A 19,967-nucleotide genomic window follows, 5' to 3' on the forward strand; every position below is an offset into this window, starting at 1 on the left:
TAGTTCAACCCAGTGGGTAGAGTTTTTTCTAGGGAGAAGGGATTTCAGAGGTGGATTTTTCTCAGTTCAGCCTTTGGTCAGCATGCTCCTGTTTTTCTGATGCTTAAATGGCATGTCCTGCTGGGTGTCCTTAAAAAAAAAAAAGTTTAAGGTTTTGCTGTTCATACAATTGTTCCCTTTTCCAGGATCATGACCTAAAGGTACCCACAGCCTGGCAGTGCTGAGCGGCTCGGTCTGTTCCTGCTGCAGCTGCGCTCAGCCCAGTTTCCCAGTGCTGGTCCCTTGCCATGCAGAGTGCTCAGCTCCTCTCAATGTCCTGCGCAGATGCTGACAGGGCCGTGTTTTGAAGAGGCATCTGCCTTGTCTGCGTTCGGATGCATGTTTGCTGTGCAACATTGCTCTTCTTCAGGTCCAAGTAGACGGGTTCCTGGTGTTTCCACCTTTGTACAATGCTGGAATTCAAGAGGATATCTGGATTAAAACCAACAAACTGTGGCAGCCAGGTGCTTGAGAACAGGCTCTGGTCCACAGCTGGGTTGTGAGTAGGTTTAGCCTGACCTTTCTGCTTAGCACTGACTGGCAGAACGCTGGATGCTGGGCATGTGTTTGTGTCAGACTGCTACCACTGGCAGCTCTCAGTTCAGGACAACTGTAAGATGCTTTCACTCTGCTTTGCTTCCACTAGGTTGTTGTATTTCTCTCTGGTGGTGGTGAGATTTGCTGATGGTTCATATTTTAGCTGGGAAAAATGCCCCTTGTTGGGATTCTGGTATGTCAGTATTCAATCAAAAATGTTGAGTGGGCTGGGAATAGCTTCCAGCAAAGTTGTATCAGTTTCTTGGAGCTCTTTTGTTTGGTAGGAATTCCTTTCTTTTCTCTCCCCCTTCTCATCCCCCTGACAACCCACCTCTTTTCTACAAGGACATACTGAGGTGTAATTCACAATCGTGCCACTGAAGTGAAATATGCACAGCTGCAAATGCATTTTTAAATGATACTTCATTGTTAAGGCATCTCTCGGAACAGGTTTGCAGTTCTAGTAGCCAAGTGATCAGAATGTGGTAACAAAGAGGATTTGGTTGAAAACACTTGAACTCTCATTTCTGTCAAGCTCTGAGAATGTTTTGACCACTTGCTGCTTTTATGTGCAGATAGAGAGTGTCTGGAGCCTGGTAGATCCATGGCAGGGGAATGTGTTAGATGTGTCCCTGAGAAAAGGGTACATAGTTGAGTTTTCTTTTGCTCTCCTTGCATTGTATTGCAGAAGTCATATGACAGCTGGTATACAATAAAGGACACATTAGACAAAAGTTCTTTTGATGTTCAAAGCATCAGGAATATCGAGTCTTGCATGCTGCAGCTCTCTTCTACATGGAGAAATTTTGCAACTCTTTCCCTTTTGGATCCATCAGGCTTGATTCTTTTGTGATGTTGTGCTTTTTGTGGTGCACAACAAAGCCCAGCAGCTGGAAGCTGCAGACATTCCATGTTCTGTCACAGTCACAGTGGCCCAGGGCTGCCTGGGTTTGGTGTGAGGCTGACTGAATCACAGCCATACCAAGAGACAACATCTCTTCATAGGTAAGTTGAAATACATTTATTGACATCCCGGGCGTTACAGAAGGCTTGTACTGGTTTAAAGGCAAAATTTGGTGTAGCTTAGCATGAACCATTCTCTGATCTCTGGAAATTTAACAGTTCATCTTGTCTCCCACAGTTTCTGTCTCTTGAACAGGGAATTCAGGCTTTTTCTCTAGCTTTTGTCTGTCTTCTGCCAGCAGACTGCTGCTCCTCCTGCTGACAGTCTCCTGGGTTATCTTGGTTCCAAAATTATCACCAGATTTTCCAAGCTATTGCATGATTAACTTTGGGCTTTTCTCCTGTGCGTGAATTCACGCTCTCCAGCAGCCCTCCAAGAAGACCCGCTCCGAGCCTGTGTTTGAAATGGTAACTGCAAGCAGAGGACCCTGCTGAGCATCACTCGTGGGGGCCCATCTGTCTCTGCAGCGTTCTTGCTGATTCAGGCATGAAAACGGAGAAATGACTTAGTAATTTGGAATTATATGAACATTTACATGTGGTCAGAATTCTCATATACTTAACATACAAAAGTCTTGTAGTGCAGCAGTTGTAGCATGTGCTTTCCTTGGCTCCTCTGTTTCCTCAGCAGTTTTTGAGGTGCTTGCTGTGAGCTGATGAGCTGACCTTTGCTTCACAGGGGTGGAAATGAAGGCTCAAAATAAACAACTGGGGAGTAGTGGCAAATCTTCGCTGGGTCTCTGGAGAGCTCACGCTCACCAGAATCGTGGAAGCCCCCAAAATGCTTTTCTTGTTCTCTGTCTCTGTAGGGAAATACAATTTCTTCAGAGAGGTGGGTTTGACTGCCTTGGTGCTGGATATCATGCCAAACCATGGCTTGGGAGACTTCTTGCAAATCGCATGCAAAATCTTAAAATGGGAGGCATGCTTCTACCGTTTGTAAGATGTGAAAAGGTAGGGATGGCCCCTCTCATCATGGCTTCAGTGTAAGTACCCAGGCTGCGAAGGAAGAGAGCACGAGGGATGGTGGATTTGTATTGCCCTATAACAGATGGGCACAGAGAAGCAGGTTTAGTGTTTTATGGGTACCCCAACAGAGAATTTCTTGTATCATCCTTTAAAAATCTCAGCTTAGTTTGCCAGATGTGGAACATTTAACCTAGGTGTAGAGTTGGTTCTCCATGAGTGATCCCATGGTGTGGTCCTGTTCACAAATGGAGTAATGCTGTTTGAATGCTGGACAGGCTCCTCGGTGATCCTTTCCAGCAGTGAACCTTAACACCCTGCATCCAGCCTCCACTTGTTCATGCCTCATTTACCTCTATCTGCATTTTCTGTAGAGCATCTGCAGTTTATCTTGATAAATCTGGGTTGAGTGGGAACTTGTAGACCTGATGAAAGGTTGTGGGTACTGAATGAGTTATGATTGTTATCAATTACTTACTGTTTTATTGCTTTTATTAAGCATTAAAAATCTTACGGGGGTCTGGAACAAGTTCTGAGTAGTGGAGACCAGCATCTCAGAGCACCTTGTGTCTATAACAGCTTACCCTTTGCTTGTTGACCCAGGTCACTCTTATATTTTAGTAAATATTCTCAACAAATTGAACTAACAAGTTCAGATTTGCTTTGCTGCTCTCTTATTGCTTTCAGGACTGAAATATCACCAGCAATGATGCTGAAGAAATGCATTATTTAAATAATATTCAATCTCTGCTTGCCAACTTAAGACAGCTGCTGAAGAGGTCTAGGATATTAGGCAAATGCAAGTGTTTCTCTGGAGTAAATCCCTGTGTTCTGCCTGCCACTGCAAGTGTTTGGCACTGGTGATTCTTCTGAACTCCTTTAGTAAGAATTTTAGTTCCTTTTTTCCCTGATAAATGTGATGCAAGCTTTCAGAAGAGGGTAAGCGAAGTCTGAGTTGCCAGGTTTTCTCCCTTTTCCATGAGAAGTACAGTGAAATCTCAGTCACAAGGGGTTTTTTACAGAAAAGAAAACAAATAGAAAACCTTGCAATGAGTAATTTCCAAACAAGTGCTTTCTTCTTCAGCAGCAGCTCTTTAAAGTAGAGCACACAGAGTATATTTAGATGTGGAAGGAAAGATTGCGGTGGGGAAAGACATTTTTTGAGTGGTGTTGAGAGACATTTTGAGATCACTTGGAGACTAGGAGTTTTTGCTAGAGGAAACTGCCCTCGTTGGGAGGGGATCAGAAGCCCTGAAAACCTGAGCTGTTTGCAATGCCCCTGCAAAGCCTGGAAATGCATGTCCTCCCTCCTGGCTGTCTCCCAGGCCGTAGTTTTGCTTCAGCTGGTCTTGTTCTTCCATAAACCTAGGTAATATGGCTAACGATTTGGTTTTTACAGCCTCACCAGATCCCTTAGTTCTACTCTTTGGTGATTTCCTTCCTTCTGAATGCTCCAGCAGACGCTGTGCAAATGATCAGGCACTGCCCAGAATATTTGATGGAAGAAATGCAAAGGATAGGTGCTGGAGCCCAATGCAACTTCAACCAAGGGCACCAAGAGACATTTCTGTCCTTGCAAGGAGTGCTGAAAGCTTTTGCATTTTCAGACCTTTTTTGACCACTGTTCATATTGCAAAACTGCTCTGTTTGCCCCTACCTTTCTGGGGAGACAAATTTGCAAGGGATAGTACATTTCAGCTGCTTTACCCTTGATGTTTTGTTGCAGCTTGAGGGATGTTAACCAGCGTTTCCAATGTATTTAATGCTGAATAGTGTTCTCCAGCTTTAGTGGCAGGATCCAGAGTTCTTTGTGAATTATATTTAGCGCTGATGGAGGCTGCATTGTCAGCTGTGTATTGTTGCCTGGTTAAAAATGGCACCATTCAAATCTAAACAAAATGCTGCTGGGAAAGAATAATCTTCCTTTTGTAAATATTTTAATGTGTTTGACTTGGAAACATCTTTTGAGCTGTGGCCAGGGGGCAAATCAGCGTTGCAGCCCCCTGTTCAAAGCACCGGTGTGCAGATGTGCTGGTGCTGTGGGGCTCAGAGGGGTTCGGTGCTTGTGTGCCCCAGTGCTGCCAAAGCAAACATCTGAGGTGCTGCCGGTGTGAGGTGGGATGTTTGGTATGGCTGCACAAACTCCTGTTTGTGGAGCTGATGATTCTCCCAACCTTCCCTCCAACCTACTGTTGAAGACATTGAGTTTGGAGCTACAGCTTTCCCGTTGTGGCTCCTTCCCCGTAGTTCAGGTTGCTAGTGCTGTATTTTTAGGAGCTCTGCATGCTGGAAGAAATTGTACTTTGGGGTGCTAAATGGTTCTCCTGTGTTTGAGGCATTAAGAGAATCATGCAAAAAAAAAAAATGTTTCTAATTCAGGTAATGAATTCTGATATTTCTTTGGCCATCACCCTATTCATCTTTGGAGTCAGGGAAGGAAGGAGCTGGGATTTAACATGGGGTAAGTAAAGGAAGAGCGTAGATTATTGGCTCTGCGAGGTATTGGGGTGTCTGGCTGCTCATGCTGAACTGGAAGAAGGCTGGATTGGCCAGCTTCAACAGACTTGCTGCAACAAGAACAGTATTGGGATCTGTGAAGTGTTTTTCTAGTCTGAAAGCAAGCCTGTCAGTGAGATGCTTTGCATATTTGATTGCTGTGCTGGCTGATACCAAACGTACCATCCAAGTTCACAAATGTTTTTCACTGCTGCCTGCTCTGCCTCTACCCTTATAGGACATTTTGAGTTCTCAGTAAAAAAGCAAACAGCCATTTGGGCTCTAAATTATACCTACGGTGTTCTCCCATCTTGTTTGTTTCAGGCCATGTTGCAAACTTTGCAAACAGAACCATGTTCATCTGACACTTGATGCAACTGGTTTGGATCAAGGTTACAGAATCGGCACTCTGTTTGGAATGGGTCACCTACCCTGGCTTTGCTGCTTTGGGTCCAGATGGGTCAGCAATGGAAAAGCAAGCTTATAAAATAAATTTTAAAAACCCATCCCCCAAACCAAAACTGTTTTAAAAAAACCAAAACAAACCTCCTACAACAGTTTTCATAAAGTCTATTTATTCAGAGTGGTGTCAGGTGGTTATCTTTCAGCGAAGCACCAAGTCTTAAGAATTACATGCCATCGGGATCTTGGCTTTGACTGGGAGTGCTATGTGTCCAACTGTTGCTCATGAACGGGGCAGCATTTGGGGATGGCTGAGTGAAAAGTAATTTGATGTGCCTCATGGTGTGAGCCTGTCTGGTCTCAGGAGTGACAGGCTGTCCAGCTCGCCTCTGCATCAGAAGGTGTCGTGGGAGCTGTTCATAGTGGAGAGAAATAAGGTAGGGAGACAGCAAATTGTTCATGCCCTGAGAGCAAGCTTGGATTTGGGTACAGCAAGAAGCCATCTGTTTTTCCTTGCTTGCTTTCATAGCTGGAGGCTTCCTAGACCTGATTTCTCATGATGAAGAAATCACAGTGGTGGGTAACTCAAACAGAACTGAGCTCTTCATTACAGTCTCTTCTGACATGGGCCTAAAGTCAAGGTATATTTTTTTTCCTCTTGATGGGGGGCCTTTAATGGCTGATATACAGACAAAGGGAGAAGATCAAGTTGATATTTCAGGCTGAGTTGTGGCCCCTGGTGATTTGCAGGCCTTAGGGACTGTGTGTGCTGTGGCTGGCATGGCATCAAGCACTCGCTGTGGGAACGAAAAGCAGAATAGCACCCAGGTTTTTGAAAGCAGTCGAGTGCAAGAGTGCTTGGACACCTGCGCTTTTTTACTATCAGAAAGAAAACCCTGAATACTGAAACAGCCTGGCTGGCTGGTACAGGACCTTCCTCTGAATCTGCCCTGCTCAGATGTGTGCCAGCTCCTCGCTACCGACTGCATACGGGCTTGAGAAGGGGCAGGGGAGCTACTGGGGAAGGGGCTGTTTGGAGAACTGGTTCTTGCCACAGGAGCAAAGGAGGATTTGCCCTCAGGCTGCTCTGGAGGGGAGTGAGGAGGAACAGGCGGGCTGTTGGGGAAGCGGGTCTCATTTTTTGCATGGTTGTGGGGAACTGTGACGTGTCAAGTGGCTGTGGAGACGTTGCAGCTCCCAAGCCGATGCAGCCTGTAACACTGGTGCCTGTAGCAGAGCTAGGTGCTGTGGCTGTGTGTGATGGAAGGCTGGGTGCTGGCTTTGTTCCTGCAGCCGGCTGCAGCAGTCAGCCTGGCAGGGGGATGCTGGTACAAATGACGGTGAAGACCTCCAGCTCCCTCATCCCCCTCCCTGGCATGTGCTACTTCACTAAATTAATTACTACTAAATTAATACAACAAATGTCAGATGTGTTTGTGTCATCTGTAATATAGAAAATGTAATCCTGATGGTCAGTCCATTGCCTTAACCATGAATCACCTTTTCGTTATTTTCTGACTTTAGTCTTTAAGGCTAATAAAACATATTCCCATTGCCTCAAAACTTTAAAAACATTGGTTAGACCTAATTCACAAGGGTCATTTGCTTTTTCATTGATGCTCACTGGTGTTAGGACACTGTGCGGTCCTGGCATTCTGGATGCTGGGTTTGAAAGAGACAAGCCAGTAGAGGTGTATTTAACTGGACTTGTGCTGCCCCTGCTTGGCTCTTCCGGCAGCACGGTGTGAACACATAGCTCAGTTTATCTAACTCCTTCGCACTCCATTGCCTGCCTAAGAAACAAACCTAATTTCTGCTCTGTGTTTTTTCCCTCTAAGTCTGTCTGTAATGGGCTTTGAAACCATCAAAATGAAGAGTGAGAAGCCAAATGCATAGCAGTGTTGCAAGAACTGAGATTTCAACTGAGATCAACAGATGTGTAGAGAGCTGCTTCTGCTCTCGCCGAAATGACATCTTGGAGAGAAACCTGCTGTTTCTGGGTAGCGCAGTTCAGACCATGTACCTGGAGTCGAGCAGCTGGTGACAGACAGGCTGATTTCCTGCGGTGTGACCTGGAATACACCAGGTCTTGGCCAGGTATCCAGAACATGATGTGACACAACTGCCAGCTTGCACAAGAAGCTCTGCTTGGCTACCTGAAGAGTATGTGGAGCTGTGGAGATTTAGCTTTAACCCTGTGGGTTTCACTAGCATTGCTGTGTCTCAGTAGTGCACTTTTCTTTCCAGACTACTGAGGCACTAAGAAATGAGAAGTGTCAATGGAATATGTAAACTCTGTTTTGTGAGCCAGAGCTGTTTGGCTTGCAGGGATCCTGATCCCTTTCTGTCTTGGATGAGTCCTGTAGAGCCAACCAGCAGTGTCTTGTCCCACTGAAGGAGGGCATCTCTCAGCATTTTCCAGCTGATATGTTGGACTGGAGTATCTAAACTCAGATGTGCTTTAATCCTTGGGTCATAATGATCTTGTGCTGCTCCTCAAATAACGAATCTGCCCAAGCAGAATTCTAGGATCTTTTAAAAATTATGCGAGTCTGCAAAATTCAGACATCTCTCACCCCTTTTGCATGCGTAGTTTGGAGCAGGTGTATTTGTAATATATTTTAAGTGAGCAGACCAGTATTTCAACTGTAAGAGGATAGTGCCTGGCTGTGCATGTGTGTCCTTGTGAGGTCCTAGGTAAAGCCTGTTGCATAAAATAAGCTGCCATCCTCTTACCTGTGTGAACAGGACCTGCTTGCTACAGCATCTTTGGATCTTAGCCTCTAGAATCTTAACAGCTTAATTTCTCTGTATTAATGCTGGGAAGAGAATTTCAAGATCCTTGAGAACAAGAACAATGAAAATACTTTATCTGCAATTGTTTCCTGGCTTCTTAAAGCTTACTTGAATGGATCTGTAGCCAGAACAGCTGGCTGAAGGTTGCTTTTAAGCTTGGTGGTGTGAATAAAGGAGAAGCCAGCAGAGGCCAATACAGCACTATTATGTTTCTTTTCAAGTTACTCAGGTTATGTTTTTGGCATAGACAGAAATTGGGATGCTTGACCTCTGCCGCCTCATTTAATTTCTTTTTGCCTTGGAGTTTACCTGAGAATGGGACTGAGAACACATAATTTTGATGGAACTAGCTCATAAGCTTTGGAAAGTGAAGAAGCACTCATCCTGTGGCTTCCACCACCGCTGCCCTTGCCCGGAGGCCCATGTATTGTCCTTTTCTCCCTGGGCATGTGCAAAGCAGGTGTAAGGACCTGCTTGTGCAGTTGGCTGGTTGTGCGCTGCGTGCATTCATGCCTTACTCCAGCAGCTGTCTCTGAAACGCTGTGCAGGGCTCCTGGCTCCGGTCGCTCCTGCACAGCTGTCCCTCTAGTTATGTGCAAAACCGCTCTGGTTGTCTGGGCAAGCATGGGTGTAGGCGGGTGTCTCCCTCCACTTCTCCTTCAAGTGGCTCGCAGTTTATTTTGGGACTGACTTGGGTGTAAAGCGTCAGCTCGGAGCAAAAACACTTGAGGTTGAAAGCATCGGGGTAGGAGGCTGCTTGCTGTCCTGAAACACCAAAATAACTTGGGGGAGGTGAAACTATCCAGTGACCAAATGGAAACCAATTCCTTCATTATGGCCATTGGCCGATTGAGATTTACAATCTCCAAGGAGAGCTCTCCCAACATGAAACGTTTTCTCTAGGAACATCTTCACAGGTTTTAACCTGGACAAGGGGTATCTGTGTAGCAAGCTAGAGTCTTCCTGCCCCAGCTCCTGTCTTTCACTCAAAGTCCCCTATAGCTGTGGATGCATCTGTTATTATTCTTGACTTCTATGGGGCTTAATTAAAATACAGGTCTTTAATTTTTAATTTTTCCTTCCTGTTGATTCGACCGTCTCTGTGTGAGCGAGGCCTCAGTGCAATTACTGTGCTCCCTGTGGAGAAACAGACATTTAATTCAGTGAGGCAGGCTCTTTCTTTGAGGGGGTTTATTTTGCTGATCTTCCTACTCAGAGGGTTGCAAAAGCAAAACATCTAGTGAGTAAAGAATGTGACACTCTATTTGATTGTTCTGGGCATGCTTGCTGAATCTTGCTTTACCAAGATGTTATGTTCTTTGCAGATAGCTGCCTCTCTGAGCACAGAGCTCATGATGAAGTTATTCAGCACAACTTGCACTAGCAGGGCGAGTCAAAACCATTGGGTCAGGTCCAGGTTTCCTCTTTAAAACTGTGTTCTTGCAGCAGCGACATAAAAAGATGAAGAGTTGTTTCCTTGTGGAACGCATTAAGCTGTCTCATGATTTAACCTGAGAATGGGGTCAGGCAAGTACCTCGTGCCTCCTCGTCATGGGGGGATGTTTGTGACCGGAGGGGACACAGCTCCTCAACAGGCACTGCCCACTGCTGTGCAGGACCCAGCCAGGCTCCTAGCAGGGAGATCCACTGTGAACCTTCAAAAAAGGGTGGAAATCTTGCCTCTCAGATTTCCGTTGTCCTTGTTTAACACTGTTTCAGCTTAGTGCTTGTGCTAACTTAACTTCCCATGTGCAACCATAGGCACTGCTGAAACAAACTTGTAAAGAAAGGGTTTATCTGCACCTCTTGTATTGCAGTCCCAAGCTTTTTATAAACCACTCAAAATACTTCAGACTTGGTTCCAGACTTGAGGCTTCCTCAGTTCACCTTGTATGTGTGTGCTAGGTTATTTTCCCTGTGTTCTCAGAGACTGTGTATGTACATATTAGAAACTTCCAAATGTTGTACTGCTCTTTTTCAGATCTTTCCAGATCCACCTGTGTCTGTCCTGTTTTTCTTACCAATGTTTAATCTTCACAAGCTCATTGATAGAAATGTTTTGTGAGACCAGTCCCCTTCCTGATCCCTGAGACTTGACAGAGTACAGCAAAATGTTGCCAGAAGATAAGTGCATGGAAGGAGGTGCCACCGTTATCAGAGGCAGTTATGGCAGAAAAATCCTTGCGGTACCTGCGGCTGTGAGCGGTTCAGGGTCCTTGTGCTGGTGGCAGAGGTGAGACGGTGGCTCTGGATGCAGTGACACACTTGGAATATGCCTTTTCATGATTATTTAAGTAAGGTATGGCCTCTTTCTGCCACATATTCTGAAGTTAGCTTTGATTTGTAAGCTGCAAACTTAGGCTGAAGACCTGGAACAATAAGCATGTTGAGGGTAAGAGTGATTTGGTGGGATTTAAACCCTGATTTTTATTTCCCCCCTCTAATGGAGATTATAAACATTTCAGTGTTTTTTGTGTGAAGTGCCTTTTAGTACCAGGAGCCCAGCAATGGGGGATAAAGAAAGCAGATGTGTCCTGCATCTTTTTTAACTGCTTTTGTTTTTCTGGTCACTGTAAGGGAGGCTTTTATTTATTTATTTATTTATTTATTTATTTATTTATTTATTTTTCCTAGCAGCAAGTGCTCCACAGGGCTTGATCAAAGCTCATAAATGATGAATTGAAGGAATGCCTGTCTGAGAACAGAACGCCCTCCTTGTGCTTGGCTGTGTGCGCTGAGAACACCATTGTTTCTTCCCATACCTTTTTCATCCTCGAGCTGGGGCGGGAGAGAAAAGCCCTTTGTTCCCTGCATGTCAGCCAACACAATGCCAGTGTGTTGTCCTACCTCTGCTCTCAGCACCTGACCGGCCCGAGATCTATGGGTTTTGGCAAGCCCAGCACAATTGTCCTCCAGCTACAGCCTTACAAAGAAAACAAATGGCAAAGGAGAGAGCCTTTGGTTCTCTCTTTCCCTTGGTTTTCAGGGGACTGATGGCAGGAACCAGTGCTTAGCAAATGAGCAGGGAGAGCAGAGAACATGTGCTAGGGTGGAGAAGGGGCTGGCGAGGGCAGGTTTGGAGAGCTGGAGGGAATGAAGACTGTAAGACTTAAGACTGCTCCTAGCCCTGTGTGAGAGGGCAGAGCTGAGGCAGAGCCAGAAGCATTTCGAGATGAGGCAGCAGTTGCTTCAACGTCTGCCATTGCTCCTGTTGGCAAGAGCCTTTACCCACATCTCTCCTGCAGTTTTGCACCCAGGCTGATTGTGTCCACCCCCAGGCATTGCAGCAAAGCAATGTTTCAGCTTCCCAATGTGGTGGAGAACATGGTGGAGGTGCAAGTCACTCTTCAAGTGGAGACTTGTTCCTGGCACCGGCGTGGAGTCCTGTAGGTCAAGTGCAGGCCCCAGCCAGTGGCACTTGGGCTGCTGCTGCCTGGGCATGCACCAAAATCCAGTGTCAGCTCCTCTTGCTTTCCCGTCTGCTGCTTCCTCTGGCCTTTGCTTTCCTCAAGCTGAGCTGTCTTTGCTTCAGGTTTATCTTTCCCTGAAGTTTCTAGGCCTGCCTTCTTAATTACACCAGCTGGTGGTAACTTCTGTGAAACTGTGACAATGCCAATACTGTGGTCCCATTACCTCAGAGCCTTAACTGCATCTAGTCCAAACTTTACCCCCTCCCAAGCTCCCTGAACTGGAAGACAGAAGTGTAAACAGCTTTAACCAGAACAATGTAGCATTGCCTGGGTAAAGAATGTGATTTACTTGTGTATGTGTGGCATGTGAACACCAGGGCCAGAGGGCACAGCTTCACTCCTCTATTTTATTTTTTTTTCCCCTTTCCCTTTAGGGACGCCTGAACCACTTGCTGGCACTTTTGTTTGGGGGTGAGGAGGAGAATGTGTGGGTTGACCAGAGGAGGTGGGAGTGAGATCTTTGCAAGCCAAGAGTTTGAAACTGAAAAAGCCAACAATCTAGGAAAGCTTGGTAAATGAGTTTAAAATTAGACTGACCCAGTGCTTTTATATTGCTGGAATTTAATTCCTCTGACCCTAAAGCTTTTGGTCTGACTCAGAGCAAGAGTTCCCAGGCTTTGGCCAGTGGAATTCTGTGCTGTGAGATGCTCTCATCTGGCCATGGGTCTGTATCAAACAGAAGTGTCCCTCCTGTCCACCTCTTTCTATTTGTGAAAGGCTGGAGAAATTCAGTCTGAAAAGCCAGGGAAACCTCACGTATTTCTGCTGTCTTGATGTCTGTATCAGTGTGTGGCTTGTGTCTGGGGCCTCTTCACCCCCAGACTGAGATAGTGCTGCTGTTTTTTCAGACATGATTGTAACTGTTTCTCTTCTGTTCCTGTTTGCAGGTTGTGCAGCTTGACCTTAAAGAAACTGGTAGTCTTAAAAGAATTGGATAAGGAGCTTATTTCTGGGGTCATTGCGGTCAAAATGCAGGTAATTGCTGCTCAGTTTTAAGAATGAAATGTGTTTGGCTGAAAATACTGACAGATGCCTAAACTGAGCTTTGCCTTCATGTGAGGATCTGTGGCAGCCACGGGCTTCTTCCCAAGCACATCAGGGCATTCTGGATGTGTGGAGAGTCTCTTCTGATCCTTCTTCCATGTTCCTACTGCATTTCACTGTTGTAAGCAAAGAATCTTTTTTGTGGAGGGCTCAGCATGAGCTTAGCTGCATGTAAAAATGCTCTTTACAGGTCATATGCTGTCACCTCTTCTCCCTGAGTTGTCACTAAATCCGAGCCTGGTTCTCCATCTAACATGCTTTCAGCTCACTTTGGGGCAGAACATCTTGGTAACTTGGTCCTGGTTTGAGGAGTCTGAAGTCTGGGCTTCCCTCTGCTGATGAGCAGCTCTGCTATCGAGTCCAAGTCATTTCATAGTCGGGTGCTTGTCGGTGGATTTGTGGGGTGCCTGTACATTTTTAATGTATTTCCATAAAATACAGCTGCCATCCTAGGTAAATAACCCACTTTATAGCGTAGGTTGTGCCATTTAATTAGGTGCCTACATGTAGGTCACACTGCCTGGAGCTGGGGAGGATAGAAGGGGACTCAGTTCCACAGCGTGTCACAGCATCAATTCAGCTCACATGATACCACTGCTGCAAATGCTGAAGTACTTAATGAGTAGAAACCTGGCAGACCTATAAGTAGAAAAATACCATTAACCATGCTGAAAAGCAGCTTTTCAAATAAAGAATGAGGCAAACCCCTACAGAGAGTTGGTTGTGTTAAGGCACACAAAATCTGGCTTGGGAGGTGAAATCACGAAGGCTCTATGGTGCAAAAACATACAGCTGAAGATTTAACTGGCATCTCTCATCTCCATCAGCAGTCCAGCTGGGGTTAAAATGTGTTGCTCTATGTTGGAGGGGGTTCATGCACCCACAGCAGGGAACAGAAAGGCAGAGAATCATTTCACACACCTGGATTTATAGGAATCTCAGAAGAAACACAGCTGTGGGTTCCCAGGCAGTCAGATATTGCTTATCAGGGCTGAAAGCTTTTCATGTATCTGTATTCCTAGATGGTGGATGCAGCACTGTAAGGGCCTGAGGCTTGTCAGTGAATGATCTATGCCCAGAGCATGTCAAACTTGGGTTGGAGAATTCACTTGCCTTTATTAGACCAAACCCTTATTTTTGTGTCCAGGTTACTACTGACTGCTGATACTTTTTGTAAGTGAAAGCTTGCTTCAGACCTGCAAGTCCAAAGGGAGTTTTAAGACGTGAGACTTTCTTGTCTATTTTGGGTACATGTTGTGATCTGCCTTGCTACAGCGATTCAGATGTTGGAACCTGAGCAGTTCTCTGCAGTCCTCTCTACTCCAGGACAGATCCCTGAAGAGCTGGAAGGCAGAAGGACTTGCCCTGTTGGGGATCCTTGTCTGCCACATCACAGGCTGCAGCTTGCATCCTCAGGCCATCCTTATGTTGCCCTTGATCTGTCTGTACAGGTGACCTAGAGGTGACAGTGGCTGAAATTACCACTGTCCCAAAGAGTGCTTCTCCTCGGGTGTCCATCATGTTTGATCAGCACCCATATTTCTTTGCGATGTGCTATTTAATGGTGGGTCAGTAGCACTACAGCTGTCTCAGATACAGGCAGATTTGAAGCCCTGTTACTAAAAGTCCCTTTACAGCTTGCAGGTTATGATAATGATGCTGACAAGCCCCTTCAGGGACACTTTATTTGCCAGCACTTAGGTTCCTGACATGGCTATTGTTTGAAGCTGGTGATACTGGATCAGCAAATGTATGATCCCTGTCAAATGACTCAGTGCCTTTATGTGGGGAATCGCAAGAGAGAGGTGTCAGGCCTTGGAGCCCTTCCAGAGGGGATGACTGAATTCAGACCTAATGAGAGCATCTTTCCTGCATTTCCCATCACTCCTTGCAGCCTCCTCAACAGTGATGTTCAAAGAGTTGTCAACTTTATTTCCCAAGTTGTTGCTCTGTTTACCTGCTGCAGTCTTTTAAAAGCAACTATTTTTGGTCTGTCGTTAGATTTTGAGTTGCATAACAAGTAAATCAAGATTGTTGCTATTAGGAGCTTTGCACCAATGGAACAGATGCCGCTGTTGCCAGCAGTGAGGCGAGCTGTGCTGTGCGTGCACGTGCTGCTGTTCCTGGGGGAAGCGCTTGGGTTTCTCACCCTGTTCTGCTGTCTGTCTGTCTGCTGATGTGCTGGAGCTCAGGCACCTTGGCGGTTCCACAGGAGATCTGAGGCACTTCTGCAAATGACAGCATTCACTCTGGCTGCTGGAGCAATGTGTTTGGGGATGTAAACAAGCCTCTGCTTCTTTCTCATCTCGGGATGCTATTTTGAGGCTGATATGAGCAGACCAGATCTTCCTTTGGATGTAGCTGGGAGGTGTTTATCCCAATCCCCGCCCCCCCAGTCTGTCTCTGATTTCCCAGATGCTGCTTTTTTTGAGAGCTACAGTTCTGTGCTTCTGGGAGATCAGCCCATCTGGACAAAGCCAGATCTGCAGCCTCAGCAGAACGTTGAGCCAGGGACTTGCCACTGTGTTTGAACAGTGCAGGGAGATTTGCTAGGCAGCAGTTTGTTCTTTCCTACTAGTTTTCCCTGAAGTATCCCCTGAAATTAAATACTCGCAGAGTAAATAGCCCAGTAACTCCGTTAGTAAACAGCAACCCAAACACAGTGTTGATTGGGAGTTGCCCTGTAGCACTGTCAGGTCTGCAGACTCCACTGTGATGCTTAGTGTATTTTTTCTTTTATAACCCCAACTACGTGCAATTGTTTAAACAAGTTGAAATCTCCACTTTCCCCAGGGAGGGGTGTGTGCACAAAAAGACCAGTCTGTCACGGCTAATGCCGTAGATACAAACATGACGTTGCAGCCTCTGAACCCAGAAGATGATGAGCCTTGTACCTACTGGCTGAAGTGAAAATACAAGACTTGAAGTTGAGGGGTGGGGGTTGACTCAGAGCTTTTGATGCTGGTGTTTGACAGAACAAAAGCTGCTTTGTTGCAGTTAGTGACAGTAAATGTGCCCAAATATTTAGTGGCCAAATGTCTCCCTTTCATCTCATTAATATTTCACTGAAGTGCAAGGTCAGACCCATCCGTTCGCTTTCTCTATGGTAGTCCATGGTGATGCTTCCTGATTTCCAGCAGATAGGCCTGAGGTGGAACACAAGGGCTGGCTTCTGGGAAACTCACCCCATGGACTTTGTTTCTGTGCAGGGCTCCAAGCGCATCCTGCGCTCCCATGAGATTGTGTTGCCCCCGAGTGGACATGTGGAGACGGAGCTTGCGCTGACCTTCTCACTGCAGGTAAGGTGGGAATGTGGCCTTCAGACGCGTGTGCTTTCTGGACTCGCTGCTTTGAAGTGAACAGAAGTGTGTTGTGAGTCCAAGGTGAAGATCCTTCTAGTGCTGCTAGAGATACTTGTTCTCAAGGCAGTTCCAGCCCTTTCTGAAGAGTTATCTGAGTTCTTTTGCTTGTCTCTGGGCAGTTAGCTGTAGGGAATTTGAGCAAAAATGGCCCAGATGCTTTTAGGATCTCAGGAGGTGGAAGCCCACTACGAAAGCTGCCATATAAACCCTTAGAATTCTTACTGGGGCCAACCCTGCATCATGGAAGGCAGACCTCTAATTCTGACTTTTCTGGGAGGAACAGGCAAGTTAGACACTTGCCACAATTTGCATGTCCTCAGTGCAACAACACAAATTTGTCTGAATGACATTTGAGCATTGAGGGCCTGGAGCAGGGTGCTGATTTGCAGTGTTGTGGGACCTTCCTCCTGCATCCTGTCCTTGGAGCCCAGGAATATGAGGATTTTGCAGTCTGTCCTGTTCATATTATGGCTGTGAAAGGAACCAGACCAGAGCAAGATGGATCCTGTTTGCCTTTTGTTGCCTTCCTTATCAATAGGCACTGGAGGGAGGCAGCCATGGGGGATGGCATGGATTATTAGGCTGATGGAAGGAGTGGAACAGGTGAATCTCTCTGATTTGGAGTTACTGAGAGATGCACTATTTGGGGAAGCTGGAGCAGTATGCAGACAGTTACTCCTGGCTCTAGAGCCATAGGAATTAGCTGGGAATTGGAGAAAATGTGTTTTATTTGTTCTGCTTTTCCTCAAAGCATGCTGCCCTGCTGCTGCCTCCTGAGCAGGGAAATAACATACATAAAGGCTGACCTCCTATAAGCAGGAGGGAGGATACTGCATGAATAGAGCAGAGCCAGATGGACACTCAGAAGCATTCATATCTGGTGTATCTGTGTTTTGGGCACTGTTGGTTAGATCTTGAAGTCAAGAGCTTGATCTGGTAAGGAGAAAGGCTGAAGTGATGATGTGAAACAGACTGGTTGTTACTCTGAGACCTGTGCAGACTTGAAGCAGGTAAGATTTCATTGCAGATGGATGATAACCCTGCAGCTGCCCCATCAGCTACACAAATGGCTGATGCTTCTGATTTTGTCCTGATGCAGCCCACAGACTGGGTTAACTGCAGCATTGTATCTCTTTTGTGAACAGAAATAACAAAGCCACGTGCCAGGAATACATATGCTTGGGTCCTGGGGCTGTAGCTTTCCCATACTTGGGAGCAGAGCTGTAAGATGAGCCAGGTCTCCCTCTGCCAGTCCTGTGTCAGCAAGGAGCAAGTATTTCTGCAAGGCTTTTTGAAATTAACTGGGATTTTTTTTTTTTTTTTCCTGAGACTCGAAGCAATGCTGCAGCAGGGCACAGAGCATTGCCTTGAACTCTGTTTCCCCTGAAGGGTCTGGGAACTGAGCCAGAATAGGGGAGAAAAATGTATGTGACACTGAGCCTTCGGAAGAGGTGAGCAAGGTTGATGCAGAGATGTGCTGCTGATCTCCGACTGCAGGAAGGATTGGTGGTCTCAGATGCAGCAGGACCTGGGAAGCCTTCCCAAAATGGCACAACAGGGTTTTTATGACAACTTTTATTGTTTCTTAATTGGACAATAACTGGAAGCTACATCTAGCTAACAAATGCAGCAAAGCCAGATATAGTCTGAATTTAGTGCCTGGGATATATTTGAGAGTGGTGATAGGCCGCAAAGTAGAAGCATGTGGCTGTCACAGCACAAGAAGGTCTCAGTGTCTTGTAGCAGCCAGTATCTTCATGTCACCCTGTCTGCTCTTCAAACTGCATGCCTTGCTTTGTGCTAACTGTCCGCATTTGCAACCCCTTGTATCTTTGTGGTCGCCGCCTTCTCAGCTGCTTCTCCTGGGTGAAATTCTTGTCCTTTGCACAGGGTGTTTCTTTGTCAGAGTGAAGCTAGGAAGGTGACAGGGCAGGCTGGCATAATAGTGGGCAGCTGTCGTGCCTGGGAGGCCTCTGCTCAGACAGAACGGAGGAGTTTCTTGCTGCTCTGTGGGGGTAAGACTGGAGTTAGTGGTGTGTCTGATCCTGTTCTGTCTTACCAGCTAGGCTTAGACGAGCGGTAGCCTTTCTGGTAGATGAGCTACCATTGCTCATATTGCTGGAGTGCCTGATTCTCCTGACTCTCCCTGGATTTCACAACATCAAGTGAAATTCTCCAGATATTCCAAGCACAACATCACAGCTCTCCGGAGCACTTGATTCCAGCGTTTAATCTAATAAACCTTTTCAGATGGAAGGGATTACACAACTGGGGCTTCAGAAAGAATCTCTTGCCCTGACTCTTGCTGTGCTGGTGTGTGTGATGACCCCTCTTCTCACAGCTTGGAGGTGCCTTGAGGTGCTGGGTGCTTCCTCTGAAGTCTTGTTTTCAAACAGGCTGCCCTTCTGACATGTGCTAGGACCCCAGGGGCAGGGAGATGGTAGATTTGAATGCAAAAGGTGCCTCTGGCTTTTTAAGCCCCTCTTACCTCTTTCCCCTAATAACTTTCTTCTGTCCTTGTTTAGGGTTGTTGCATGTCTGTAACGTCATGGGGTCCATTTGCGTCTAGATGCAGGTGTGTTTTGAGGTTGTCGTTTAATAACAGGGACTCTTGTTCCTCTCTTTTTTGGGGCTGCTTCCTTGTGCATTGCACAGTAAATCTTGCCCTTGCAGAGCAGTCAGTTAATTAGTATTCTGCTTGTTTGTGTGGCCACTGCTCCCAGCTCTCTGTGTAGCAGTCAGACTTGCTCTGGACTGCAAATTAATATCTTGGGGTTTCTGGTGGCACTCAGCATTTGTATTCATCAAGTGTTTTGATCGTCAGGAAGTTATTTTCATAATGTCCCAAGAGGGAGGAAAAAAAAAAATGTAGGTCTTGCCTGTGAGAGAAGCATCCTTCACTTGGAAATGTCCTGTTTTGAGATCTCTGTGATTAGGTTCTCCTGTCTGCTCTGTATTTTGTGTATTTGGAGCATGTGTCCTATTCACTTCTCTTCTCAGGATGAGACTGCTGTATCTTTTCTTGAAGATTGGTCTTCCATTGCATGGCTGCTTCCTTCCACAGCCAGTGAGCTGGGGACTGAGAGTGCTCTGGCTGATGTCGTGGCAGAAAGCAGGACCTGCCTGCACTAGAGCTCTGTACACATGAGCAGGACAAGCTGAGACAGCAGGGTTAGCCCTGCTCTTTCTGTAATAATCTCTGCTTGATTTCACAGCTTCTCTGTTGGGGAGTTGTTTGGAAGATACATAAACATACGTTATTTGCTTGTACGGAATATGTCTTGAAAGGGTTTGTCTTTGCAACATAGCCTGGCAGTAGGACAGGGTTTTTCTTGAGTTAATTACTCAAATTTCTGTTGCTCAAAGTGGTTTTGAGTGTGTTAATGCTTGAAAACAGTGACACTTGCAAGAGCTGTGTACCTGAAGGAGACAGAGTTGTCCTGGAATGAATCATAGGGTAGCACGTAGGTCTCTGTGCTTGCCTTTTAGGGTCCGATAGGCTCTGAAACGTGTGCGGTAGAGGGTCAAACACTGAGAAGTGTCCTTGTGCTGGTGGGAAGGCAGTGTCCTGCTGAGAGCACAGGGGTCCATGGCTGTCCCCACTCGCTGTTTGTGCTCCTGGGCAGCACCTTGGGGGCTGCAGTTCTGGGCTGGTGGGGCAAGCATCTCCTGGAGGCTGCTTATTCCTCTGGAACTGGGCTTGGGCTCAGCCTTTCCTAAACTGAACAGCTCCTCTGTGCCCCTGGATTGTGTTTTCAGTGTGGGGAAACAAAAGCCCAGAGCTAAGCTGTTGATGATGGGTTCCTTGGGATAATGAAGTGTTGTCCACTGTGTTGGCTGTAGGCTCTTCTAAAAGCCATGGGGTTAATCCCTAGGAGCTGAGTTCATTTGT

General features: G+C 46.3%; 1 protein-coding gene across 7 annotated transcripts in view; it reads left to right on the forward strand.

The window, feature by feature from the left end:
* The window catches only part of PACS2 (phosphofurin acidic cluster sorting protein 2), a 75,542-nt gene that overhangs the window by 12,622 nt on the left and 42,953 nt on the right, over positions 1-19,967 (forward strand). For all 7 annotated transcript variants that reach the window (XM_065842768.2, XM_071810268.1, XM_071810269.1 and 4 more), the window contains exons 2-3: positions 12,557-12,644; positions 15,923-16,012. In XM_065842768.2, the coding sequence (XP_065698840.2) occupies positions 12,557-12,644; positions 15,923-16,012 (178 nt within the window). The remainder of the gene's footprint in view (positions 1-12,556; positions 12,645-15,922; positions 16,013-19,967) is intronic.

Source organism: Patagioenas fasciata, chromosome 6 (genome assembly GCF_037038585.1).
Source record: "Patagioenas fasciata isolate bPatFas1 chromosome 6, bPatFas1.hap1, whole genome shotgun sequence".
NCBI lineage: Eukaryota > Metazoa > Chordata > Aves > Columbiformes > Columbidae > Patagioenas > Patagioenas fasciata.